Source organism: Mobula birostris, chromosome 13 (genome assembly GCF_030028105.1).
Source record: "Mobula birostris isolate sMobBir1 chromosome 13, sMobBir1.hap1, whole genome shotgun sequence".
In the NCBI taxonomy this organism is placed as follows: Eukaryota; Metazoa; Chordata; class Chondrichthyes; order Myliobatiformes; family Myliobatidae; genus Mobula; species Mobula birostris.
In genome coordinates, this window is record NC_092382.1 from 108732720 (window position 1) to 108760642 (window position 27923).

At 48.3% G+C, this 27923-nt stretch overlaps 1 protein-coding gene across 9 annotated transcripts in view; it reads right to left on the minus strand.

Annotated features, from left to right (window-relative positions):
- Positions 1-3481: 3481 nt before the first annotated feature.
- LOC140207325 (C-type lectin domain family 7 member A-like) overlaps positions 3482-27923 on the minus strand; it is a 47531-nt gene continuing 23089 nt past the window's right edge. For 7 of the 9 annotated variants that reach the window (XM_072275834.1, XM_072275835.1, XM_072275833.1 and 4 more), the window contains 6 exons: positions 26873-26962; positions 12952-13065; positions 10745-10864; positions 6477-6619; positions 5618-5682; positions 3482-4580 (listed from right to left, as the gene is read on the minus strand). In XM_072275834.1, coding sequence (XP_072131935.1) covers positions 4391-4580; positions 5618-5682; positions 6477-6619; positions 10745-10864; positions 12952-13065; positions 26873-26939 — 699 coding nt within the window. In that variant the 5' untranslated portion in view covers positions 26940-26962 and the 3' untranslated portion in view covers positions 3482-4390. Of the gene's footprint in view, positions 4581-5617; positions 5683-6476; positions 6620-10744; positions 10865-12951; positions 13066-26872; positions 26968-27923 lie in introns of all 9 variants that reach the window. The other 2 variants (XM_072275838.1, XM_072275841.1) reach the window with 2 other exon arrangements.

A 27923-nucleotide genomic window follows, 5' to 3' on the forward strand; every position in this document is an offset into this window, starting at 1 on the left:
CGAGGCCTCACGGAGGACTGTGAGCGTCTCTGGGTCCTGTATCTAATCCGGTCAGATGTGTTTGCACTGGGAAGTGTTGAAAGGAAGTTCATGGTAATTATTCCGGGATTGAAACGCTTAGCAAATCAGGAAAGTTTGATGGCTGTATCTCAGAAGAATAATGGGGCGGTGGGGATGTGTTTCGATAAAGTAGATGTAGTGGGAAGTTTCCCTATGGTGGGAGAGTCTAAGGCCAGTCGGTTAACATGGAATAGAGGGCCGTTATTTTATAACCGAGATTCGGAGCAATTTATTTTGCCTGAATGGGGTGTATCGATGGAACTTGTTGCCGCAACCGGCTGCGAAGGTTAAGGCATGCAATTTATGGCCGAGGCTGAGAGATTCCTGATTAGTTCGGTCATAAAGGGATAAAGGGAGACAGCGGGATATCGGGGCTGAGAGGGAAATAGATCTGGTCCTAGGGTTGAGGTTCTGAACTGGAAGAAGGCCAAATTTGAAGAAATGAGAAGGTTCTAAAAAGCGTGGATTCGGACAGGTTGTTCTCTGGCAAAGATGTGATTGGTAGGTGGGAAGCCTTCAAAGGGGAAATTTTGAGAGTACAGAGTTTGTATGTTCCTGTCAGGATTAAAGGCAAATTGAATAGTAATAAGGAACCTTGGTTCTCAAGGGATATTGCAACTCAGATGAAGAAGAATAGGGAGCTGATAAAGAAGAAGAGGGAGTTGTATGAAATGCATAGGAAACAGGGGGTAAATCAGGTGCTTGAGGAGTATAAGCAGTGCAAGAAAATACTTAAGAAAGAAATCAGGAGGGCTAAAAGAAGACATGAGGGTGCCTTGGCAGTCAAAGTGAAGGATAATCCAAAGAGCTTTCACAAGTATATTAAGAGCAAAAGGATTGTAAGGGATAAAATTGGTCCTCTTGAAGATCAGAGTGGTCGGCTTTGTGCTGAACCGAAGGAAATTGGGGAGATCTGAAATAGTTTTTTTTTGCGTCTGTATTTACTAAGGAAGCTGGCATGAAATCTATGGAATTGAGGGAATCAAGTCGTGAGACCATGGAAACTGTACAGATTGAAAAGGAGGAGGTTCTTGCTGTCTTCAGGAAAATAAAAGTGGATAAATCCCCGGGACCTGACAGAGTGTTCCCTCGGACGTTGAAGGAGACTAGTGTTAATATTGCGGGGGCCCTAGCAGAAATATTTAAAATGTCGCTGTCTACGGGTGAAGTGCCGGAGGATTGGAGAGTGGCTCATGTTGTTCCGTTGTTTAAAAAAGGATCGAAAAGTAATCCGGGAAATTATAGGCCGGTGAGTTTAACGTCAGTAGTAGGTAAATTATTGGAGGGAGTACTAAGAGACAGAATCTACAAGCATTTGGATACACAGGGACTTATTAGGGAGAGTCAACATGGTTTTGTGCGTGGTAGGTCATGTTTGACCAAACTATTGGAGTTTTTCGAGGAGGTTACCAGGAAAGTGGATGAAGGGAAGGCAGTGGATGTTGTCTACATGGACTTCAGTAAGGCCTTTGACGAGGTCCCGCATGGGAGGTTAGTTAGGAAAATTCAGTCGCTAGGTATACATGGAGAGGTGGTAAATTGGATTAGACATTGGCTCGATGGAAGAAACCAGATAGTGGTGGTAGAGAATTGCTTCTCTGAGTGGAGGCCTGTGACTGGTGGTGTGCCACAGGGATCAGTGCTGGGTCCATTGTTATTTGTCATCTATATCAATGATCTGGATGATAAAGTGGTAAATTGGATCAGCAAGTTTGCTGATGATACAAAGATTGGAGCTGTAGTAGACAGTGAGGAAGGTTTTCAGAGCCTGCAGAGGGACTTGGACCAGCTGGAAAAATGGGCTGAAAAATAGCAGACGGACTTTAATACTGACAAGTGTGAGGTATTGCACGTTGGAAGGACAAACCAAGGTAGAACATACAGGGTTAATGGTAAGGCACTGAGGAGTGCAGTGGAACAGAGGGATCTGGGAATACAGATACAAAATTCCCTAAAAGTGTCGTCACAGGTAGATAGGGTCGTAAAGAGAGCTTTTGGTACATTGGCCTTTAATAATCCAAGTATTGAGTATAAGAGCCGAATTTGAGGCCGAATCTGGAGTATTGTGTTCAGTTTTGGTCTCCAAATTACAGGAAGGATATAAATAAGGTTGAAAGAGTGCAGAGAAGGTTTACAAGGATGTTGCCAGAACTTGAGAAACTCAGTTACAGAGAAAGGTTGAATAGGTTAGGACTTTATTCTTTGGAGCGTAGAAGAATGAGGGGAGATTTGATAGAGGTATATAAGATTATGATGGGTATAGACAGAGTGTATACAGGCAGGCTTTTTCCACTGAGGCAAGGGGAGAACAAAAACAGAGGACATGGGTTAAGGGTGAGGGGGGTAAAGTTTAAAGGGAACATTAGAGGGGGGCTTCTTCACACAGAGAGTGGTGGGAGTATGGAATGAGCTGCCAGACGAGGTGGTAAATGTGGGTTCCTTTTTAACATTTAAGAATAAATTGGACAGATACTTGGATGGGAGGTGTATGGAGGGATATGGTCCGTGTGCAGGTCAGTGGGACTAGGCAGAAAATGGTTTGGCACAGCCAAGAAGGACCAAAGGGCCTGTTTCTGTGCTGTAGTTTCTATGGTTCTATGGACCATGATGAAATGGCGGAGCAGACCCAATGGGCCAGGTAGCTCAATTCTGCCTCTCCGTCCTATGATCGCATTTTACGTTCATGTGTTGCTGTGTGTCAGCATCTCGCAGGATCTACACTGGGCATGCAAACACGAAGAAAGTATATATATACTTCTTTTTTTTTTTTATCGGCGGCATCCAGGATTCGGTATCTCCATTTCCGGGAGTGTGGTTAGCTGTCACTTTCCCCTGAGGGCCCTCACTGCCAATTATTGCCTGTCAGTAGTTAAAGGGGTCGTGCTGTAGGGGATTCATTTCTAGTAATACAGACTGTGATTTAGTCTTCGGATTTCCTTACTGCCGGCTTGTTTTTTTCAAGTCTGAGTCTGAGTGCATTCCAGATATACTCTACACCTGTTCACCACCACCCATAGCTCTCTAGTTACAGACAGGTATGGCGAAGTCAGGGTTCTGAGAAGATTTGTCCATTCTCTGAAGACTAGGAAATCTCTACAGATGAACTGTCGGGAGCATGCTGACTTGTAGCATCGCCGCCTGGAGAGAAGGCTGCAGCGGACAGGGTCACAGGAGGCTGCAGAGGGATGTAGATCAATCGGTATCAAAGGCGTCACCTTCCCCAGCATCGAGGACATGTTCAAGATGCGATACCTCGAGAAGGCGGCTCCATCAGTAAAGCCCCTCACCCCGGGACAAGGTCCCTGCTCAAAACTACCATCGGGGAAGAGGTACAGAAGCCTGAACACTCAACGATTCGAAAACAACTTCTAAACCTGCAACAACACATTTTTGAACTCTTCCGCACCAACATCGACTTTTTAATGTTTTTATTGTCTTTTTTTTGTAATTCACAGTAATTTTACATCTTTGCGCTGTACCGATGTTGCTAAAGAACACATTCCAGGCTGCATAAGTATCAGATAATAAAACAAATAGCGATTCGGGTGGAAAATATCTGATACGTGTGGAGAGGACACCCGGCAGGCTGGTCTTCACCAGTCAGGGCACTGACTACAGGAGTCGGGAGATGACGTTGCAGTGCGACAACAGGTCTGCAAGGCCGCTGTGCTTTATGGGAAATGCCATTGAACTGGATAGCGTGTACAGGAAGTTCTGCGGGGATATTGCCAGAACTGGAGGGACTGAGTTATGGAGAGAGTGAGGGAAGGTTGGAACTTTAATCCCTGGAGCGTATTTGTAAATTTACAGAGTTCCATAAACACAAGACGGCCACAGACAGAGGGAATAGGCATAGACTTTTACCCAGGGTTGGGTTATCGAGAACCGGACAGCACAGGATTGAGCTGAGAGTGGGTGGAAAGGAGAACGAGAGAGAGAGAGATAAGGGAGACGGATGGTTCAGAGAGAACGGGGAGGGAAGTGAGAGAGAGGGGTAGAGAGGCGTCAGAACTGGGCATAGACTTGAAAGTTGTGGACAGAGCGAACAGAGGAAGAGCGAGCGGAGAAAGGGCGAAGAAATAAGAGGAGGTGAAGGGGTAGAGAGAAAGTTAGATGGAGCGGAAAAAAGCGGGAAGGAGGAAATGGCGAGAAAGAAGGTGATACATAGAGAGAGAGGTTTGTCGGTGTGTGGTGGGGAGAATATGGTTGCGACAAGGGGAGGAGATGGAGTAGGAAGGAGGGGCAGAGAGCGTTGGGAGGAAAATTGAAAGGATCCAGGAGTGAGAGAGAAGGAGAGAGAAGGAGGAAAAACTGGGGTTAGTCATTTGATTCATGTCGTCTCCATTGGCTGTTGACAGAGATTGTGGATCCTTTCAGGAATCTCCGGGAGCAAAGGTGCTGACTTCTCGCAGATGAAACGCCGATCACGATTGCAAGGGTAACTCCCTGGGTACGAATAGCAGTCTTTGCAGTCCGATGTTACAGAAGACACCTTGTACAAGATAGCCAAGGCCACATTCCTGTCCAAGAGGATTAAACAATTTAAACAGAGACAAAACAGCTCCAGCAGAGAACCCGAGCCGAGACCGTCCACAAGCTAATCCCATAACATCGCTCTCTCTTAACAGTGTGTGTCAGTCCGCAAACTCATCCCACTCACCCACTCTCTCTCCACAGCCCCGTGACAGTACCCAGACAGATACCACGATCCCAATGTCTCCCGACAATCCTGTGTCATCCCCCCAATAATCGTACTGACCCAATATCACCCCACAGCCCCATGTATTCGCAAAGGAACTGACAGAACTGCCTCCAAACCACAGTCCTCTGTCAGTCCCCTACAAATCGAACAGGGCCACCCTCTCCCCTCAGATCTGTTTCAGTCCTGGAACAAACACCACTGTCCCACCGTTTCACCACAGACTTTTGGCTGTCCCGAAATGAATACCACTGGTCAACACTCTTCCCTCAACCCTATGTCGTCCCAGATTAATCCCGTTGCCCCTCCCTCGACTCAGAGATTTGTGTCTGTCTGCGAACATATCTCACTGCACCGCGCTCTCACCATCGCCTCTGGTCCATCTCCAGACTTATACCGCTGGCACCCTCTCTCCGCATCCGTGCGTCCGTTCACAAGCTAATCCCATCAACACACTCTGTGCCCACCGCTCTGTATCGGTCTCCAAACTAATCCAGTTGTCCTACTCTTGCCCCTCAGATCTATATCATTCACCAAACTATTCCCGCTGTTGCTTCCTCTCCTCACAACCCAGCGACTATCTCCAAAATAATCCCACTTCACCGCGCTCTCCATCCCGACATGCGTCAGAAACAACATAATCTCCGTGTACTGATCTCTCCCCACGGCCTCCTGACAGTATCGGAAATAATTCCACTGCCCTGTCTTTCCCCGACAAACACGCAGGCCCGAAAAAGTTCCCTTTGTACCACACTCTCCGACAACCTAGTGTAGTCTAATCGTAAACTAATCCCATTTTCTCCCGTCAGGGCTATGTCGATGCCCAACTCTCACCCCACAGATCAGTCCAAATCTCACCAGTTCTCGCATTTTCCAATCCAATATGAACGGTCTCCGTCCACAAGTTTGCGGGAGACAAAGTTCTGAGAAATTAAAATTATTTGATTTACGCCAAAAATAGAAAACTGTTGACGGAGCTTCTTTCAGTTTATTTACAACCGGAATTGTGATGGGACGGTGCGGAGAGAGCTTCATTCGGTTTCTGACCGCGGGAGTGTGTGATGGGATGGAGTCGAGAGTGCTTTACTCTGAGTCTGATACCAGGAGTGTGTGATAGGGTGGTGAGGAGGGAGCTTCAATCTATGTATGGCCCCTGGAGTGTGTGAGGGCATACTGTGAAAGGACTTAATAGTGTGCCTGATACCGGGAGTGTGTGATGGGCCGGTGTGGAGGGAGCTTCACTCTGTGTATGGCCCCTGGAGTCTGTGATGGGACGGTGTGGAGGGAGCTTCACTCTGCGTCTGATCCCGGCAGAGCGTGATGGCATACTGTGAAGGGGACTTAATAGTGCGTCTGGTAGCGGGAGTATGTGTGGAGGGATCTTCACTCTGTGTCTGACCCCGGGAGTCTGTGATGGGACGGTGTGGAGGGAGCTTCACTCTGTGTCTGACCCCGGGATTGTGTGATGGGACGGTGTGGAGGGAGATTCACTCTGTGTCTAAGCCTGGGAGTGTGTGATGGGACGGTGTGCAGGGAGATTCACTCTGTGTCTAATCCCGGGAATGTTTGAAGGGACAGTGAGGAGGGAGATTCACTCTGGTCTGACTCCAGGAATGTGTGCTGGGAGTGTATTGTGAGTTTACACTCTGTATCTGACCTCGGTGGTGTGTGTTGATTCCTGTGTTACTGCGGGATCTTCTCGTGGCGTGACACATACCGCTTCATCCCTTGAATTGATTTCGAGAAGCCTTGAATCACTGTTTGAGCATTCTTGCATCGCTCTGAAGGAAGATGTGTCAACCGTGGAGACATAATAACACCGGTCTTTATTTCTGATCCAGTGCTTGGAACACGGTTGATCTGGAAATCAGGAATACGGAACAATGAATCTCCCTCCGCACCTTCCCATGGCAGACATACGCCCGGGGTGACACACACAATGACGCTCCCTCCACACTCTCGCTTCGCATACACCATGGACCAGACACATCGTCAAAATCCCACCACACCGTTTCATCGCACACACCCAGCTGAGACGCAAGGTGTAGCTCATTCTACACCGACCCATCACATCTCTATCTCGCTCTCCCTCTCTTTCTCTCTCTCTCTCTCTCTCTCTCTCTCTCTCTCTCTCTCTCTCTCTCTCTCTCTCTCTCTCTCTCTCTCTCTCTCTCTCCCTCTGTGATGAGGAGCGGGCAAGGGCGATGTCGTTTTACCTCTGCTACTCGTCAGAAATTGGAGTTCAACTCATAGTCCTGCTGTTGATATTGCAACTGTGTTCTCTTCATCTCCCTGTACTGTTCCCAAAGTAGCTGGTATTTTATGTCGGAGATGATAGGAGACTGAAGAATCTGTGATACTGCGAGAGATGGCCAAGGATTTTCAGCATTTACAGTGACGTGTAAGACAGCAGTACTTTACTGGGCGGGTCGCGGAAAGAGGTATGTCAGTGTCATGGTGTGGTGGTGTGGGGTTCATACTGAGGAGCGTGTAGGCGTCACGGTGACGAGTGCTATGTTACAATGAGGATGTGATGGTTTCGTGTCCCAGTGGTGGGTTTGTATGTCACGGTACTGATCGTGTATGTGCCACGGTAAGGGGCCTGTTAGTATCAGGAATGAGGGGCCTATCGGTGTCACAGTCCAGAGCGCGCTGACACCGTGAGGTGTGAGTTTGTGTCAGTATCACGGTGATGCTTGTTTCCGTGTCACAGTGAGGGTCATGTCGGTGTTGCGGTGAGGGCACAAGCAACAAGGACAGATGAGCAGCAGTGGCTAGGATTTCTGCGAAAACTGAGCGAAGTGCAAGACAGATATATTCCAAATAAGAAGACATTATCGTATAGAAGAAAGACACTACCATGGCTGACAAGTGAAGTCAGAGCCGAAGTAAAAGCAAAAGAGAGGGCACAGAAGGACGCCAAAGCTAGTGGGAACATCGAAGACTTCCGAGTTTTTTAAAATCTTGCAGAAGGAAACTAAGAAGGTCATAAGGAAGGAAAAGATGAATTATGAAAAGCAGCTTGTGACCAATATCAAAGAAGATACTAACAGTTTTTTTTTTTTTTGAGTATATCAACGGTAAAAGGGAGCCGAGGGTAGATATGGGCCCAATAGAGAATAATGCTGGAAATATTTTAATGAGAAGGAGCATTGGAACTGAATGCGTATTTTGCATCAGTTTTCACAGTGCAATGGGTCTGCAGTATACTGCACATTCAAGAGTGTCAAGAGAAGTGAAGTTTGTGCAGTGACAATTACGGCAGAGAAAATGCTCAGGAAGCTTAATGGTCTGAGGGTGCAAAAATCTCCTGGACCTGATGGAGTGCACCCTCGGGTTGTGATGGAAGTAGCTGGAGAGGTTGCGGACGCATTGCCGATTATCTTTCAAGAATCGATAGATTCTGGCATTGTACCGGCTGACTGGAAAATTGCAGACGTTATTCCGCTCTTTAAGAAGAGTGGCAGGCAGAAAAAAAGGAAACTTTAGATCTGTGAGCCTGGCAACTTTGATTTGGAAGTTGGTGGAATCGGTTGATCGGAGTAGGACTGCACAGTACCTGGAGGCACAGGAGAAGAGAGGCCAACGCCAGCGTGTTTTCCTCAAAGGAATATCCTGCCTAACAAACCTAGTGCAATTCTTTGAGGAAATTACAAGGACGGTACATAAAGGAGATGCAGTACACATAGTGCACTTGGATTTTCAGAAGGCCTTTGACAAGATGCCGCTCATGAGGCTGCCTATAAAAAATAAGAGACCATGAAAATAAGAGACTCAGAGATTAAGGAAGCAAGGGCTTTACTCGTTGGAGAGAAGGAGGATGAGAGGAGACATGATGGATCTGTACAAGATAATAAGAGGAATAGTTAGAGTGGATAGCCAGCGCCTCTTCCCCAGGGCACCACTGCTCAATACAAGAGGACATGGCTTTAAGGTGAGGGCTGGGAAGTTCAAGGGGGATATTAGAGGAAGTTTTTTGTACTCAGAGAGCGGTTGGTGGTGGAATGCACTGCCTGAGTCAGTGGTGGAGGCAGATACACTAGTGAAGTTTAAGAGACTACTAGACAGGTATATGGAGGAACCTAAGGTGGGGGCTTATATGGGAGGCAGGGTTTGAGGGTCGGCACAACATTGTGGGCCGAAGGGCCTGCACTGTGCTGTACTATTCTATGTTCTATGTTCTCTGGAATTACAGGGAGGTTATTAGCATGGCTCGGGCATTGGCAGGTTAGCAAAAAAAAAAAAAAAATGGGCATAAATGAATTAATTTCTGGCTGGCTCCCGGTTACCCGTGGAGTTTACACCCGTCGGTGTTGGGACCGCTGATTTTTACGACGGATTCATTGATTTGGACAACGATATTGATTGATTAGTGCCTAAACCTGCCGATGATACAAGAGCGGGTAGTGTTGAGGAGGCAGAGAGCTTGCAAAGAGACTTAGATAGTTTCGGGGAATGGGCAAAGAAACGTTTAATGAAATACAATGACAGAAAGTGTATGATCATGTATTTTGGTAGCAGAAATAAACAGGCAGACTATTATTTAGGTTCGCAGGGAATTCAAAATGCAGAAATGCAAAGGGACTTTGGTGTCCTTGTGCAAATATCAAACAGATGAACATCCAGGTTGAGTTGATGTTGAAAACGGGAATGCAATGTGGACATTCATTCCTAGAGTTATAGAGGTATGGAAACCCGGTTTCGCTCCCCCTACAAAGCCTCGTCACACATTGCCTGGATGAGACACAGAGTGAATCTTTCTCCCCATGGCCTCATCCCACATTCCAGCGGTCAGACCTGGAGTGACGATCACTGCACACCGTACCGTCACGCTTTTCCGGGGTCAGATACTGGGTGTTTTTCCTTCCACACTGTCTCATCACACACTCCCAGGGTCAGACACCGCGTGAAGCTCCCTCCACAGCGCCCCTGACATACTCCCTGGGTCAGAGAACAGAATATAGATCCCTCCACAAAGTCCAATCACACACAGCCTTGGTCAGACGCACTGTCAATCACTCTCTCCGCGACCCCATCAAACACCCCAGCGGTCAGACACGGAAAGAAACTCCCTCAGCACACACGACAAATGTCAGAGGGAGAGTAATCCTCCCTCTACGTCTTCTCATCACACCACCAAGGAAAGTGTCACACACCCCCTGGTGAGTCACAGATTGAAGCTCTCTCTGAGCAGCCCATACCATGCCGGGCACACTCACGGGGTCAGACTCCCTCCACAGCATCCAATCACCCAATCCGGTGTCAGAAAGAGTGAGTGGCCCTCTGCGCTATCCCATCACACATTCCTGGATTCAGACACAGAGATTAACTGCCTCTCCACGGTCCCATCACACATTCCCGGATTCAGACACAGAGTGAGGCTCCATCCACACAATCCCATCAGACACTCACTGATTCAGACACTGAACGAAGCTCCCACTGCACCGTCCCCTCACTCACTCCCGGAAGTCAGAGACAGACTGAAGCCACACCGTCCCATCAGACACTCCCGGGGTCAGATACAGAGTGAAGCCTTCTCTGCAGAATTCCGTCACATCCTCCTAGATTCTACAAAGTGAAAATCACTCTACATGGTACCATAACAGACTTCAGGGATCAGGCATGTGGTGAAGCTCTCTGGGTGCTGTCCCACTGTCAGATACAGAGTGAAGCTGGATCCATCCAGTCCCATCAGAGATTCCCTGATTCAGACATAGAGTGAAGCTGTGATGTTACGTCTCAAATTCCCGTCATCTGTCACAATGAATCCACCTCCACAGCGCCGCATCACACTCTCCTGGGTTTCGTGATAGAGTTAAACTTCCACCAGGCTTCACCATCACACACTCAGCCTGTCAAACACAGAGTGAATCTCCCTCCATCCCACCTCTTCACACGCTCCCGATGTCAAGCACAGAGTGAGCTTCCTCTCTCTATGCCTGCCCTGTGATGAGGAGCGGGTTAAAGAGGGGGATGATGCCTCACCTCTTTTGCTGCTCATTAGATCACAGATCTGAGCCTTGATTTCGTTGACAGATCTGTCTTTCCTTCCCGTCTCAGTACAGTTTCGGTCAGAGGTGATCATAGACTGACGAATCTGTGATACTGGGAGAGATCGTGAAGGATGTGTATCGTTTACAGTGACACGTGAGTCAGCGTCATGCTACCGAACGGGTCACAGAGAGTGTTGTGTGATTGTCACGGTGAATGGTGTCACAGTGAACGATGTGCTGGTGGCACAGTGTGAGACGTCTGCGCAAACATGAGGAGCGTGTCTGTCTCAAGCTGAGGGATATATCAATGACCTGGTGAAGGTTTTGTTGTTGATACAATGGGGTCTGTGTCAGCATCGTGGTGATGATTGGTTCCCTGTCTGATAGCGGGCCGTGTTCTACATTCTGAGAAGGACGTGTCGGTGTCACTGTGATAGGAGTTTCTGTGCCCTGGCGAGAAGTGTGCCGGGTTACAATGAAGTGTATCTCCACGTCACGGCGAAGGAAATGTCAGAGTGCGGGAAATTTTAGAATGACGGTTCTGGCGATGTCGCAGTGAGTGGAGTATCTGTATATTGTGTGGGTGTTGGTCTCATTGAGCGGTGCGTGTCTGTGTCATCGTGAGAAGCATGTCATGGCCACGCTGTGTATGACTGTCTCAGGCTGACGCGTGTGTGTGTCCGTGTCGTGGAGAGTACTATGTCTGTGTCATTGTGAATTTAGGTGCCGGTATCACGGTAAGGGGTTTGCCTGTGTCAGGGTTAAGTGTGGGTAGTTGCCTCAGTGAGCGGTGTATCAGTGTTATGTTGAGGGGCAATGCTGTCTCGGTAAGGGGTGTTACAGTGACGTGTGAGTCTTTGTCACGGCGCGGAGCTGGACGGTTCGCTTTGAGGAGCCTCTCGGTGTTACAGTGCTTGTGTCTTAGTGTCACGGTAAAGGGCATGTCGGTGTCACTGTGAGCTGTGTTTGGGAGTCGCCTTAGCCAGGTTCTCTGGGAGAGATCCGGCTGGGAAATCGCAGATATCTTTGATTCAAAGGTTGAGGTTAACTCATGGACTGGTAGTCGACATTGGCGTTGGGTCCTGTTCATCTCTTGATATTCTTCCCTGAGGAGTTTGTAGTTTCGGTCGGAGCTGATCTGAGATGGTGAGCTATGTTTGGCGTTGACACTGTGTCAGCGTCAATCTACTGTTCGGGTCACGGAGAGTGCTGTGTCAGTGACACGGTGAGGATGTCACAGCGAGGGGTGTGTTGGTGGCACCGTGAGGGGCGTCGGAGCCACCGTGAGGTACGTGGCTGGGACACGCTGAGGGGTATATCACGGTACCAGCGTGTTTTTTGTTGGTGTCACGATCGGGGCTGCGTCAGTATCGCGGTGATAATTGATTCCCTGTCACAGCGAGTCGATGTTTCAGTGAGGGATGTGTAACTGTCACTGTGACAGGCGTTTCTGGGTCCGAATGACAGGTGTACCGGGTCACATCGCGGTGTATCTCGGTGTCACGGTGGGAGATATGTCGAGGTCACAGTGGCAAGTTTGTCGGTGTTGCAGTGACACGAGCGTCTGTGTCGTAGTGTGCGGTGTATTGGTGTTTAAGCGGGAAAATGTCGTTGTCACGGTGAGGGGTGTGTCTGTGTAACGGGGAAGGGTCTGTTGTGGTCACAGTGGATGGGTCAGTGTCATAGTAAGTTTAATGTTGTTGTCACGGTGAGGACTGAGTGGGTGACACACTGAGGGGCTTTTCGGTGTGATGGCGGGGGTTGAGTCTTTGTGACGGTGACTGTTATGTCGGTGTTTTGGTGGAGCGGCCGCCATGATAAGAGCTGAGTCGGATTCAAAGTGATGGTCGTGTCTGTGTCACAGTGACGGATGTGTCCACGTCACAGGGCGTGACGTGTCGGTGCCAAGGCGAGGGGCGTGACAGTGTTACAGTGAATATTTATTCCATTACGTTGTGTGTTGGTATCACGTTGCGGGATATATCGGTACCATGTTGAGGGATGTGTTGGTGGGGGTTGTGTCTGTATCACAGTGAGGGGTGAGTCGTTGTCATGCTGAGAGACCCGTCAGTACCACAGTGAGGGATGTGTTGATATTACCGTAAAGGGTGTTTCTGGGAAATGTTGAGAACGTGTCGCTATTACAGTCGCCATTTTTATTCCCTACGATTTACTCGTTTCGGCCGTTGTTCAACTCACCATGAATCCACCAGCAGATACCCGTGATAACGAGGGCCGTTGTTAAAACGCAGATTAGCCATATGCTTGCGACTGATCTGTCTCTTCTTGTGGGTCGTTCACTGCCTATGTTGCCTGAGGACAAAATCGTTCCTTGACATTGTCAGTCCATCATCATATTCCCTGACCTACCCCACCTCTGCTCTTCCCACCTTCTGAGTTCAAATCACTCTCTTTCGCTGATGCAAAGCAGTGAACGTAAATCACAGAACACAACAGGCAGGCTTTTTTACACGGAGATTAGGTGGGACCGCCACCAGAGGCACAGGTTAAGGTCAGAGTTCGCTGGTCTATAATGAAGCCCGAAGAACGTGGTCATACATTTCTTATTCCTTATTTCCACCCAAAAATTCTCACTTCGAAGACTTTCTTTGTCTGTCTTCACTGTGTACTGCGGTAACATTTTTCCTGCCTCGTAGAGTCACCCCTCCTCCCTTAACTCCTTACGACTTTTGACGTCTGATAATAGTGAACCCCGAAACATTGAGCTGTCCTGCTTGCTACTCCTGCAGGCGAGTTTCAATAATGGCTACAATATCAAACGGCGAAGTGTTGATTCATGCCCTGAGCTCACCTGCCTGTATGTAAAACTCCCAACACTGAATGATAAGCACTACGGGACACTTTCCACGTCTTGCTCGACCATGTGATGCCTGCCATTTTCTGACGTCTCTGGAATATCCGTCTCCAGATTGACTCCACTATCTGCTCTGCAACTCTGTGCCCTATCTCCCAGCAGCTCGAGTTTAACAAACTCTGTCCAAAAACCCTCCTGCTCAGTACTGGCAAACCACCCCGCTCGGATATTAGCTCTCCTCCAGATTGGGTCTATACTGCCTCATGACCCGCTTGCTAAACTGTATGGTCTTCCTATGTCCGCTCCGAGCTTCGCCGCTCCACTTGCCGCTGCCTAAATTTGTTTGCACTTGTAATGAATCCCGTCCCATGATTGTTTGCTGCTCAACGCCGGAAGTTCCGTAAGGTACTGATTTTAATGCACGCTCCCATAAAGGGTAAGTTCCAACTTTCTCGTTCCCTATCTCTGACTGGAGTCTGATTAAACGCCAAACTATCGCCTGACACTCTGCCGGTGTGAAAAAAAGGGCGAAGCTCCCATCTTCCCTGATTCTCACCGCTCATTAATAACCAGCACTTCGGATTTCAGTAATCCCGAATTATGTGTGTCTCCCGGGGATTGTGAATGTGTTGAAACCCGACAGAATCGGAGGAGGGAGGAGCCCAGACAAAGGGTGTTAAGATTGCAACCTTTGATGCAAGTTTCTTTTTTTTCTGTCCAAACGACCGGCCTGTGCATTCAGAGCTGTGGAGACACTCAGAGCCGAGAGATTAATAACCTGTGGAAGGGGCCAGTTGTGAGCTCTAAGATGTGGAGGTGTCCCGGGGATGGAGTTGGTCACGGAGACGGTGAGGAGCGTAGTGGAGTCAGGGCGTGACAGAGACATGGAGGTGTGCAGAGGAGGACGTGTGTCACTGAGTTCGGAGGTGTTTTTGAGGGGAAGGGGATAATGGAGACGGGGAGGCGTGTGTCAGAGTTACGATGCAGGACGTGTCGGTGTATCATTGTCACGATGAAGAAAGCGTCACTGTCACGGCATCAATCGTGGGATAAATTTAGGAGCTGAGAGGTAATGTTGCAATTATATAGGACCCTGGTCAGACCCCACTTGGTGTACTGTGCTCAATTCTGGTCGTCTCTTTACAGGAACGATGTCGGTATCATAGAAAGGCAGCAGAGGATTTTTACAAGGATGTTGCTTGGATTGGGGAGCAATGCCATATGAGAATTGGTTGAGTGAACTCGGTCTTTTCTCCAAGGAGTGACGGAGGACAGAGGTGACCTGATGGACAGTATAAGATGACGAGAGACACTGATCGTGTGAATGTTCAGAGACATTTTCCCAGGGTTTTTCTGGTTCCTGTGAGTAGGTACACAGGAGATGTCAGCGGTAAGTTTTCAACGTAGAGAGTTGTGAATCAGTGGAATGGGCTGCAGGGGACAGTGCTGGAGGCGGATCTGAAATGGTCTTTTTAGAGACTCCTAGATAGGCACATGGAGCTTAGAAAAATGGGCGGCTATGGGTAACCATAGGAGGAAAGTGAAAACTCTGAGATATGGAGATCTCTAGGGGATAGAGTTGGTCACCGGGACGGGGAGGAGCGTAGCGGAGTTAGTGGATTCCGAAGAAGAGCAATTGTGCACGGGAGAGGGTGTCGCCTGGAGATGGGAGGTCTTCATGAAGGGAAGGGGTAATGGAGTCGGGAAGGGGTGTGTCAGTGTTACGATACAGGTCGTGACGGTATATCGATGTCACGATGAAGGACGTGTCGGTGTCACGGTGAGGTGTGTGGGGCAGTGTCACCGTAAGGGTTTTTACAGTGTCCCATTGAGGGCGCTGGCGCCCAGTCCCATTCACAGTATGTGTATCCCAGCCTTGTAGACCAAAGTCCCTCTCTCCTTCAATACTTCCCACAATTCACAGTGTAGGCTGTTCCCTTTAACACCGACTTTAAGCAGAGTGGTAGGCTTATTCAGAAAGTCAGAAGGCATGGGATCCAGGGAAGTTTGGCCAGGTGGATTCAGAATTTGCTTGCCTGCAGAAGACAGAGGGTCGTGGTGGAGGGAGTACATTCATATTGGAGGATTGTGACTAGCGGTGTCCCACAAGGGTCTGTTCTGGGACCTCTACCTTTCGTGATTCTTATTAACGAAATTCATTCGGAAGTAGTGGTGGTGTAGATAGTGTAGAGGATTGTCAAAGATTGCAGAGAGAGACATTGATAGGATGCAGATTTGGGCTGATAAGTGGCAGATGGAGTTCAACGCGGAGAAGTGTGAGGTGGTGCACTTTGGAAGGACAAACTCCAAGGCAGGGTACAAAGTAAATGGCAGGATACATGGACGTGTGGAGGAGCAGAGGGATCTGGGGGTACACGTCCACAGATCCCTGAAAGTTGCCTCACAGGTGGATAGGGCCGTTAAGACAGCTTATGGTGTGTTAGCTTTCATAAGTCGAGGGATAGAGTTTAAGAGTCGCGATGTAATGATGTGGTTTTATAAAACTCTGGTTAGACCACACTTGGAGTAATGTGTCCAGTTCCGGTCGCCTCACTATAGGAAAGATGTGGAAACATTGGAAAGAGTAGAGAGGAGATTTACCCGGATGCTGCCTGGTTTAGAGAGTATGCATTGATCAGAGCTTATGGGAGCTAGGGTTTTACTCTTTGGGGAGAAGGAGGATGAGAGGAGACACGATAGATGTGTACAAGATAATAAGAGGAATAGATAGAGTGGATAGCCAGCGCTTCTTCCCCAGGGCACCACTGGTCAACACAAGAGGACATAGCTTTAAGGTAAGGGGTGGGAAGTTCAAGGGGGATATTAGAGCAAGGTTCTTTACTCAGAGAGTAGTTGGTGCGTGGAATGCGCTGCCTGAGTAGTGGTGGAGGCAGATACACTGGTGAAATTTAAGAGACTACTAGACAGGTGTATGGATGAATTTAAGGTGGGGCTTATATGGGAGGCTGTGTTTGAGAGTCGGCACAACACTGTGGGCTGAAGGGCCTGTACCGTTCTGTACTATTCTATATTCTATGTTTTTGTGCAGGCTGTATTCACGGGTATTCATGTATGATGTAATTACAATTAAACTTAAATTGATTTAAAATTACTGAAATTAAAACGTCTCGTCTGGGGAGGTCGCACCTTCCTTGTAGGAGAGTCCAGTAATCCACGTAGAAGAGAGAGTTGTATTACATGTATAGGAAACAGGGAGACATGAGGTTACCTTGGCAGTCAAAGTGAAGGATTGTAAGGGATAAAATCCGTCCTCCTGAAAATCAGAGTGGTCGCTATGTGCGGAACCAAAAGAAATGGGGGAGATCGTAAATCAAAGTTGCTGGCGAACGCAGCAGGCCAGGCAGCATCTCTAGTAAGAGATTCGGTCGACGTTTCAGGCCGAGACCCTTCGTCAGGACTAACTGAAGGAAAAGCTAGTAAGAGATTTGAAAGTTGGAGAGGGAGGGGGAGATCCAAATGATAGGAGAAGACAGGAGGGGGAGGGATGGACAGGTGATTGGCAAAGGGGGTATGAGGGGATTTAGGAGGCCCAGGGAGAAAGAAAAGGTGGGGGGGTGAGGACCCAGGGGATGGGCAAGGGGTGTAGTCAGAGGGATAGAAGGAGAAAAGGAAGAGTGAGAGAAAGAATGCGTGTGTATAAATGAACAACGGATGGGGAACGAGGGGAATGTGGGGCATTAGCAGAATTTATAGAAGTCAATGTTCATGTCATCAGGTTGGAGGCTACCCAGACGGAATATAAGGTGTTGTTCCTCCAACCTGAGTGTAGCTTCATCTTTACAGTAGAGGAGACCGTGGATAGACATGTCAGAATGGGAATGGGATGTGGAATTAAAATGCGTGGCAACTGGGAGATCCTGCTTTCTCTGGCGGACAGAGCTAAGGTGTTCAGCAAAACGGTCTCCCAGTCTGCGTCGGGTCGCGCCAATATATAGAAGGCCACATCGGGAGCACCGGACGAAGTATATCTCCTTAGCCAACTCACAGGTGAAGTGTCGCCTCACCTGGAAGGACTGTCTGGGGCCCTGAATGGTGGTAAGGGAGGAAGTGTAAGGGCATGTTTAGCACTTTTTCCACTTACGAGGATAAGTGCCAGGAGGTAGATCAGTGGGGAGGAATGGGGAGCGAATGGACAAGGGAGTCGCGTAGGGAGCGATCCCTGCGGAAAGGAGAGGGAGTGGAGGGAATTATGTGCTTAGTTGTAGGATCCCGTTGGAGGTGGCGGAAGTTACGGGGAATAACATGCTGGACCCGGAGGCTGGTGGGGTTTTTGGTGAGGACAAGGGGAACCCTATTCCTAGTGGGGTGGCAGGAGGATGGAGTGAGAGAAGATGTACGTGAAATGGGGGAGATGCGTTTGAGAGCAGAGTTGATGGTGGAGGAAGGAAAGTGCCTTTCTTTAAAAAAGGAAGACATCTCCCTCATCCTGGAATGAAAAACCTCATCCGGAGAGCAGATGCGGCGGAGACGAAGGAATTGAGAGAAGGGGATGGCGTTTTTGCTAGAGACAGGGTGAGAAGAGGAATAGTCCAGAAAGCTGTGAGAGTCAGTAGGCTTATAGTATATATCAGAAGATAAGCTGTCTCCAGAGATAGAGATAGAAAGATCTAGAAAGGGGAGGAATGTGTCGGAGATGGACCAGGTAAACCTGAGGGCAGGGTGAGAGTTGAAGGCAGAGTTAATAATGTCAACGAGCTCAGCGTGCGTGCAGGAAGCAGCGCCAATGCAGTCGTCGATGTAGCGAAGGAAAAGTGGTGTCAGATACCAGAATAGGTTCGGAACATAGATTGTTCAACAAAGCCAACAAAAAGGCAGGCATAGCTAGGACGCATACGGGTGCCCATAGCTACACCTTTAGTATGGAGGAAGTGGGATGAGCCAAAGGAGAAATTATTAAGATTAAGGACTAATACTCTTAAACTTAGACGGAGCAGAGTGATGGTAGAGGAGAAGTGATTAGGTCTGGAATCCAAAAAGAAGCGGAGAGCTTTGAGACCTTCCTGATGGGGGTGGATGTATATAGGGACTGGACATAGATGGTGAAAATAAAGCGGTGGGGGTCAGGGAACTTAAAATCATTGAAAGGTTTATGAGCGTGATACGCGTCCCGAACAAACGTAGGAAGGGATTGAACAAGGGAGGATAAAACTGTGTCGAGGTAGGCAGAAACGAGTTCGGTGGGGCAGAAGCAACTAAGACAATAGGTCTCCCAAGACAGGCAGGTTTATTGATCTTGGGAAGGAGGTAGAAACGGGAAGTGCGAGGTGTGGGAACTATAAGGTTGGTAGCAGTGGATGGAAGAACCCCTGAGGGGATAAAGTCGGTGATGGTGTGGGAGACAATGGCCTGGTGCTCCTTAGAGGGGTCACGATCGAGGAGGTACACGCGAGTTGTCTCTGTGCCTTGGCAAGGTAGAGGTCAGTACACCAGACTACAACAACACCCCCCTTATCGGCGGGTTTAATAGTAAGGTTAGGATTAGTGCGGAGGGAGTGGAGAGCAGAGCGTTCGGAAGGAGTGAGGTTGGAATGGGAACAACGTGCGGTGAATTCGAGACGGTTGATGTTCCGGCGGCAGAGATCATAAATGTTTTTTGTTTTGTTTTTTTTTTTGCGCCTGTATGGACTAGGAAACTGGAATGAAGCCTATGGAATTAAGGGAAACAAGTAGTCCGATCATGGAAATTGTACAGATTGAAACGGAGGAGGTGCTTGCTATCTTGAGGCAAATTAAAGTGGATAAATCCCCGGGACCTGACAGGGTGTTCCCTCGGACCTTGAAGGAGACTAGTGTTGAAATTGCAGGTGCCCTGGCAGATATATTTAAAATGTCAGTGTTTACGGGTGAGGTGTGGAGGATTGGAGAATGGCTGATGTTGTTCCTTTGTTTAAAAAAAAGGGTCGAAAGTTAATCCGGGAAATTATTGGCCAGTAAGTTTGACGTTGGTAGTGGGTAAGTTATTGGAGAGAGTACTAAGAGACGGAATCTCCAAGCATTTGGATAGACAGGGACTTATTAGGGAGAGTCAACATGGTTTTGTGCGTGGTAGGTCATGTTTGAACAATCTATTGGATTTTTTCGAGGAGGCTATCAGATAAGTGGATGAAAGGAAGGCAGTGGATGCTGTCTACATGGACTTCAGTAAGGCCTTTGACAAAGTCCCGCATGGGAGGTTAGTTAGGAAAATTTATTCGCTAGGTACACATGGAGAGGTGTTAAATTGGATTAGGCATTGGCTCAATGGAAGAAGCCAAAGACTGGTAGTAGAGGATGGTTCTCAGAGTGGAGGCCTGTGACTAGTGGTGTGCCACAGGGATCAGTGCTGGGTCCATGGTTATTTGTCATCTATATCAATGTTCTGTATGATAATGTCATAAATTGGATCAGCAAATTTGCAGATGATTCAAAGACTGGAGGTGTGGTGGACAGTGAGGAAGGTTTTCAAAGCTTGCAGACGGATTTGGACCAGCTGGAAAAATGGACTGAAAAATGGCAGACGGAGTTTAATACAGACAAGTGTGAGGTATTGCACGTTGGAAGGACAAACCAAGGAAGAGCATACAGGGTTAATGGTAAGGAACTGAGGAGTGCAGTAGGACACAGTGACCTGGGAATACAGATATAAAATTCCCTAAAAAATGGCGTCACAGTTAGATAGGGTCGTAAAGAGAGCTTTTGGTACATTGGCCTTTATTAATCAAAGTATTGAGTATAAGAGCCGTAATGTTATGATGAGATTGTATAAGGCATTGGTGAGGCCGAATCTGGAGTATTGTGTTCAGTTTTGGTCACCAAATTACAGGAAGGATATAAATAAGGTTGAAAGAGTGCAGATAAGGTTTACAAGGATGTTGCCGGGACCTGAGAAACTTAGTTACAGAGAAAGGTGAATAGGTTAGGACTTCATTCCCCGGAGGGGAATGAGGGGAGATTTCATGGAGGTATATAAAATTATGATGGGTATGGATAGAGTGAATGCAAGCAGGCTTTTCCCACTGAGGACATAGGTTAAGAGTGAAGGGAGAATGTTTAAAGGGAACAATTGTTGGGGGGGCTTCTTCACACAGAGAGTGGTGGGGGTGTGGGATGAGCTGCCAGACAAGGTGGTAAATGCGGGTTCCTTTTTTAAAAAAAATAAATAAATTGGACAGCTACATGGATGGGAGGTGAATGGAGGGATATGGTCCGTGTGCAGGTCAGTGGGACTAGGCCGAAAAGCCAATCCGCCTTGAAGCATCAACCCCTCTAATTTCCACTAAATACTCTTCACTCTAACAATGCCTGCTCCGCTTGCAGCACCCCTCACCCTGGAGGAGTAAAGCCCCAAAGCCCCTATACTCCTGCTGATCGATCTCACTCACCGGCCTATTACACGCTCCCAGGTTCAGACACAGAGCAAAACTCCCTGCACACCACCCCATCACAGACTCCCGGGATCAGACATATAGTGATGCTCCCTTCACACCGTCCTATTACAGTTCGGGGTCAGATAAGTACTGAAGCTCTCTCCGTACCGTCCCTTCACGCACTGCCAGTGTCAGATAAATACTGAAGCTCCTCACCCATGCAGGGAAGGGACGATTGAGGGAGAAGGAATATGAAAGTTGGAACGACATAGGAATAGAAGAAGGCAGAAAGAAAGGAATGGAAGAAGCGGAATAGTGAGGGATGACAATTGAACAGGGAGGTAGAGACGGCCGGATATGTTGGCACTGATACAGAGATTTTATTGTCCGAGAGATTTGCAACGACCACCACCCCGTCCAACCCCAACCTCCAGATGATTCCTGGTTTGAGCGTCAGCGCTCCCATTGCTCTGCTTATTGCCGGGGCTTCAAATTCTCTGTGCTCTGGAAACCAGGCCCCGGGGCAAACCCGCAATTCTTACCGCAGTAAGCGAACCCCCTCCCTCCAAGAAGACGGTACAGCAATAGATTGCCATTTTTAGACTGTGCAGCACTTATCAAAGAAAGCGGACATTTAGGTATTGAGGTTTACAGGAAACCAGCGCGCGCTGATCAGTATCTGAGATTTGACTCTCTTCACCCATTGGAACATAAGCCTGTGGTTATCATTATTTCAGAGAAGTTTTGAAAGCGTGCAGATACACTGACTGAGCCGCCATATAGACAACAAGCAATAAAAATAGCACGGACTTCAAATGGAGTTCAGAAGCTCTTTCACAAACCGTCCATCACCTTCTGTCTGCACCTTTTGCTCTCTGAATCCGTCACTTTCCCCCTATCTATCCCCGTGCCATGTACCTACCCGCTTCACGTTCTCTCCTCTCCAGCTCCTTCCCTCTCTCTACCCTCTCTCCATATTGTTATGTATCCCTTGGGGTCATATTGTATCAGGGACTATACCTTTAGAAAGAGAGAGAGAGAGATTTGTTCCGCACAAGCACCATAATATTAAAAGACACAGAGGCGAAGACAGCTGTGAGATGGCCTTATGGTTTCTCTGCAACATGTTTACACTTTTGCAAGGATACTGCCAGCTTCTCTGTTCTCACAGAGAATGACCCCAGTTATATATATAACTGCTTGCATAGTTAATAATAACTACTATTAGTTGATAGCAATACTAGACTCAAAAGTGTTTTCCAGTTGTGCCCGGTTCTTTAATCCGTCATGGGGTACAGGACAACTCATCTTGCAATCTCACTGCCCTCCTTGGTTAGCCTTCTCTTTCTATCTCTCCACACTCTCTACCCTACTTTTTTCCCTTCCCACTCTCCCCCGTTTATAGTGAACGTTCACCGGAATGAAATGTGACCGGCCACTCACACTCAGTTCCGTTCCCAGGAAAGGCGCCGCGCACTGGACAGCCGGATTAGTTACATCCTCCACAGTAAGTAAGGGAGGAGGTGAAATGAAATGGGAACTTTGGAAATCGTGGGGGGGGGGGTGGGTAGTGGCTAAGGAGCTGGTGGCGCGGCAGGCGATGTGCTGGAGCGGCTGATACGTGTGTGTGTGTGTGTGTGTGTGTGTGTGTGTGTGTGTGTGTGTGTGTGTGTCTGTGTCTGTGTCTGTCTGTCTGTCTGTCTGCGTGTCTGAGAAAAAGAGAGAGAGAGAGGAGAGAGAGAGAGAGCGCACGACCATCGGCACCGCCCAAACAATTACTTCCGGGCTCAGACACAAGTACAGCGCCGTCCAGACCGCCCATCTCACAGTCCTCAGGATCAGACACAAAGTGAAGCTCCCAACACAGCATCACGTCACATATTCACGAGCTCACGGGGTCAGACACGGAGCGAAGCTCCCTCCACACCGTCCCATCACACGCCCTGGGGTCAGACACAGAGTGAAGCTCCCTGTGAATCGTCCCATCACACACTCCCGGGGTCAGACCGAGAATGAAGCTCCCTCCGCACCGTCCCATCCCTCACTTCTGGGGTCATAAACAGAGGGAAGCTCCGCCCTAGCTGTCCCATCACACACCAACGGATTCAGAAACAGAACGAATCACCCTCTTTACTCCCTCTCTCCCTTCTCACCACACACCATGACTTCAGCTTTCATGCAGTCTGTAATTGTGTGCCTGTCTCAGAGATAATATGTGTTTCTGACCAGACGTAGAACGGAGGAGGGAGGCGGAGGGGAGGGAGCGCTGTGAAGGGGTTGTGAGTTTGCAGACACTGGGAGGAAGAGATGTGAAACCACACGACCATCCTGTACACACAGAGAAGTAGAGAAGCTCGGAACCGAGACACAGATATCCGGTTGAAGTGTGCAGATGCAACACCGAAGGTGTGGAGGGAGCTTCACTCTGTGCCTGACCCTGGGAAGGTGTGATGGGACGGTGCGGAGGGAGATTCACTCTGTGTCTGACCCCGGGAGTGTGTGATGGGAGGGGTGTGAAGGGAGATTCACTCTGTGTCTGAATCCGGGAGAGTGTGATGGGACGGGGCGGAGGGAGATTCACTCTGTGTCTGACCCCGGGAGTATGTGATTGGACGGTGTGGAGGGAGCTTCACTCTGTGTCTGACCCCGGGAGTGTGTGATGGGACGGTGCGGAGGGAGGTTCACTCTGTGTCTGACCCCGGGTGTGTGTGATGCGACGGTGTAAAGGGAGATTCACTCTGTGTCTGAATCCGGGAGAGTGTGATGGGACCGTGCGGAGGGAGATTCACTCTGTGTCTGACCCCGGGAGTATGTGATTGGACGGTGTGGAGGGAGCTTCACTCTGTGTCTGACCCCGGGAGTGTGTGATTGGTCAGTGTAGAGGGAAAATCACTCTGTATCTGACCCCGGGAATGTGTAATGGGACGTTATGGAGGGAACCTCTCTGTATCTCACACATACCTCTTCCTCTTTTGAATTTATTTCGAGAGGCTTTAAATCACATTTTCAAATATATTGCTTCGCCACAACGCCTACTCTGGAAAATAGAAGCAAGGAAAAATGAATATCTGTCCGCATCGCCCATTGCATCCGCCTGTCGTAAGGCACAAAAGGGGATCCCTCCAGACCGACTGGTCACGCATTTCTGGGATCACTTTTAAAGTGAAGATCTCTCCGAACCGTCCGATCACACAGATTCGCCGGGTCAGAGAGAGAGCGAAGTTCCCTCTGTATTGTCCCATCAAATAATACTAGTGTCAGACATACAGAAGATATTCCCAGCACACTCTCCCAAAACACTTTACTGGATAAGACACAGATTGAAGTTCCCAAAACACAGTCCTAGTACATATAAACTACGTTAGGCACAGAATGAAGTTGCTTCCATACCGGCCGACCTAAAAATCCCGGGGTCAGAAACAGAGTGAATTTCCCTCCACACCGTCCCGTTACACACTCCCGGGGCCAGACACAGAGTGAATCTCCCTCCACACTCTACCATCACACAATCCCGCGGTCAGACACAGAGTGAATCTCCCTCCATACTGTCCCTTCACACAGTCCTGGGATAAGACACAGACTGAATCTCGCTCCACACCGTGCCATCACACTCTCTCGGGTTAAGACACAGGATGAAGCTCTATCCACACCTGTCCATCACGCACCTCGTGGTCAGATACAGAGTGAATCTCCCTCCACACCGTCCCATCACTCACAGCCAGGGTCAGGGATAGAGTGAATCTCCCTCCACACCGTCCCATCACACACACCCGGGGTCAGTATAAAGATAAAGGAGAAGTATAACACAGCAAAGATGAGCGGCAAGCCAGAGTATTGGGGGACTTAAGGAGCAACAGAAGGTAACTAAAAAACGAAAAGAAAATATCAGGTAAGAAGCTAAGCTGGCCAAGAATATAAAGGAGGATAGTAAAATCTTCTTTAGGTATGTGAAGAGGAAAAAAAGTAGTTAAGCCAAAGTTGGGCCCTTGAAGACAGATGTTATTCTGGGAAAAAAAAAAAAAGAAATGACAGACGTCTTGAACAGTTTCTTTGGATCTGTCTTAACTTGCGAAGACACAAACCATATCCCAGATGTCTCGGCCTGAAACGTCGACTGCACCTCGTCCTACAGATGCTGCTTGACCTGCTGCGTTCATCAGCAACTTTGATGTGTGTTCCCAGATGTAATAGTGGCCAGAGGACCTCGGGTAACGGAGGAACTGAAGGAAATTGATATTAGGCAGAAAATGATATTGGATAGTCTGATGGGACTGAAGGCTGATAAATCACCAGGGCCTGATGCTCTGCATCCCAGGGTACCTAAGGAGGTGGCTTTAGAAATGGTGGACACAAGGGTAATTATTTTCTAATGTTCTATAGATTCAGGATCAGTTCCTGCGTATTGGAGGGTATCTAATGTTATGCAATTTCTAAGAAATTATGAGAGAGAAAACAAGAAATTATAGACCAGTTAGCCTGACATCAGTGGTGAGGAAGATGCTGGAGTCAATTATAAAAGATGAAATAGCAGCACATTTAGATTGTAGTTACAGAATCGGTCCGAGTCAGCATGGATTTACGAAGGGGAAATCATGCTTGACTATTCGGCTGGATTTTTTTTTTTGACGATGTAACTATAAAAACGGACAAGGGAGAGCCAATGGATGTAATGTACCTGGACTTTCAGAAAGCCTTTGATAAGGTCCCACACAGGAGATTGGTGGGCACAACTGGAACACAAGGTATTGAGGGGAGGGGACTGACATGGATATAAAATTGTTTGGCAGACAGGAAACAAAGTGTAGGGATTAACGGGTCCCTTTCAGACTGTCAGACAATGACTAGTAGGGTACCGCAAGGCTCGGTGCTGGGACTGCAGCCATTAACAATATGCATTAATGACTTACACGAAGGGATTGAAAGTGACATAAAAAAAAAATTGCAGATGACATAAATATGAGGTTATCCACTTTGGTGGCAAGTCCAGGCAGGCATAGCACTATCTGAATGGTGTCAAGTTGCGGAAAGGGGAAGTACAACGAGATCTAGATGTCCTTGTTCATTAGTCACTGAAAGCAAGCATGCACGTACAGCAGGCAGTGCAGAAAGCTAATGGCATGTTTGCCTTCATAACAAGGGGAGTTGAGTGCAGGTACAAAGAGGTCCTTCTGCAGTTGTACAGTGCCCTGGTTAGACCACACCTGGAGCATTGTATGAAGTTTTGATGTCCAAATTTGAGGAAGGAGATCCTTGCTAATAAGGGAGTGCAGCATAGGTTAACGAGGTTAATTCCCGGGATGGCGGGACTGTCATATGTTGAAAGATTGGAGCGAATGGGCTTGTTTACACTGGGAAATAGTAGGATAAGAGAGGATCTGATTGAAACACACAAGATTATTAAAGAATTGGACATGCTAGATGCTGCGTGAATCCAGAACTTGAGCCCATAGTTTAAGCATAACGGGTAGGCTATTTAGTTGAGGAAAAACGTTTTCACCCAGAGAGTTCTTAACTGTGGAATGCTCTACCTCAGGAGGCAGTGGAGGCCAATTTTCTGGATGCTTTCAAGAAAGAGTTAGATAGAGCTCTTAAATATAGTGGAGTCAAGGGATATGGGGAGAATTCAAGAACAGGGTACTGATTGTGGATGATCAGCCATGAATACAATTAATGGCGGTGCTGGCTCGAAGGGCAGGTTGGCCTACTGCTACACCTCATGGCTATTGTATATTGTCAGGCACAGCGTGAAGCTCCCTCCACACCGTCCCAACACACACTCCCGGGATCAGACACAGAGTGAATCTCCCTCCACACCGTTCCATCACACACTCCCGGTGTCAGACACAGAGTGAATCTCCCTCCTCACTATCCTATCACACACTCCCGGGATCAGACACAGAGTGAATCTCCCTCCACACCGTCTCTCTGCCACACTCACCTCGGGAAGGAAACCGTGAGTCCGTTTTTGTGAAATTCACATTCATGTAAGTCTCGCTGTCGTCCATCCTGTTGAGGATTCTCTGCGTCTCTGAGCTCAGAAAGGGAAAGCAACCGTTGTCAGAGGAAGACAGTTACGACAGGGGGTCAGACCGACACCAGCAAACACCAAACAAAGGCCTATAAAGAAAGAGGCCGAGCGCTTGGGGAGGAAGTGCCGGCCAGGACGAAGATTAAGGGTGTGAGAGCGGGTATTCTCGAGAGGTGAGAGCGGCGGGGGGAGGAGCTGTTAGAGTGAAGAGAAAAAGCAGGAGTGCAGAATGAGAGAAAGTTGGGGAGATCGGGGATAGAGAATTGGGTGACAGGGGACAGAAAAGGAGGAGCGGAGAGCAGGACCGGTGTGGGTCAGATATAGGAGACAATGGGTGCAACGTGGGGATAAACGCGGGGGATAGTTGAAGATAAATTAGGGGAGAGAGGGAGAAAGCACAGGGAGAGCTGACCGGGGAAAGAAATGGAGAGAGAGAATGTGACATGGAGGGGACGGAGAGAATGAGAGGGATGAGAGAGAGTGCTACAGAGAGGGGGGAGGAATATAGGGCAGGGACGTTAGAGGGAGATAGAAATAGAAGGGAGGGGGACATGAGTGGAAGAAGGGAATTGTTGAGGGATGCAATGAGTGAAGATGGAGTGAAAGACAGAGGGATACGTGTCTCTCATTCAGAGCCCTATTATCCGGCTCGACATCTCTCCACCCGCGTTTGGATCCTGGTTTGATCGTCGTTCTCTCCCACTGCTCTGCTCATCGCTGGGGATTAGGACCCTCTATACACGGAATACCCTCTTTGTATGTATCCAGGTATACACTCTATAGTTGGATACATAGATAGAATTATGATGTAGTTGTCATTACGGAGACCTGGCTTTACCAGGGCAGTAATGGATTCTCTATACTCCTGGAGTTCAGGGCTTTAAAAGGGATAAAGAGGGTGGGAGAAGGGGAGGATGCTTTTCATTACTGGTCAGGGAAATTATTACAGTCTCGGAAATGG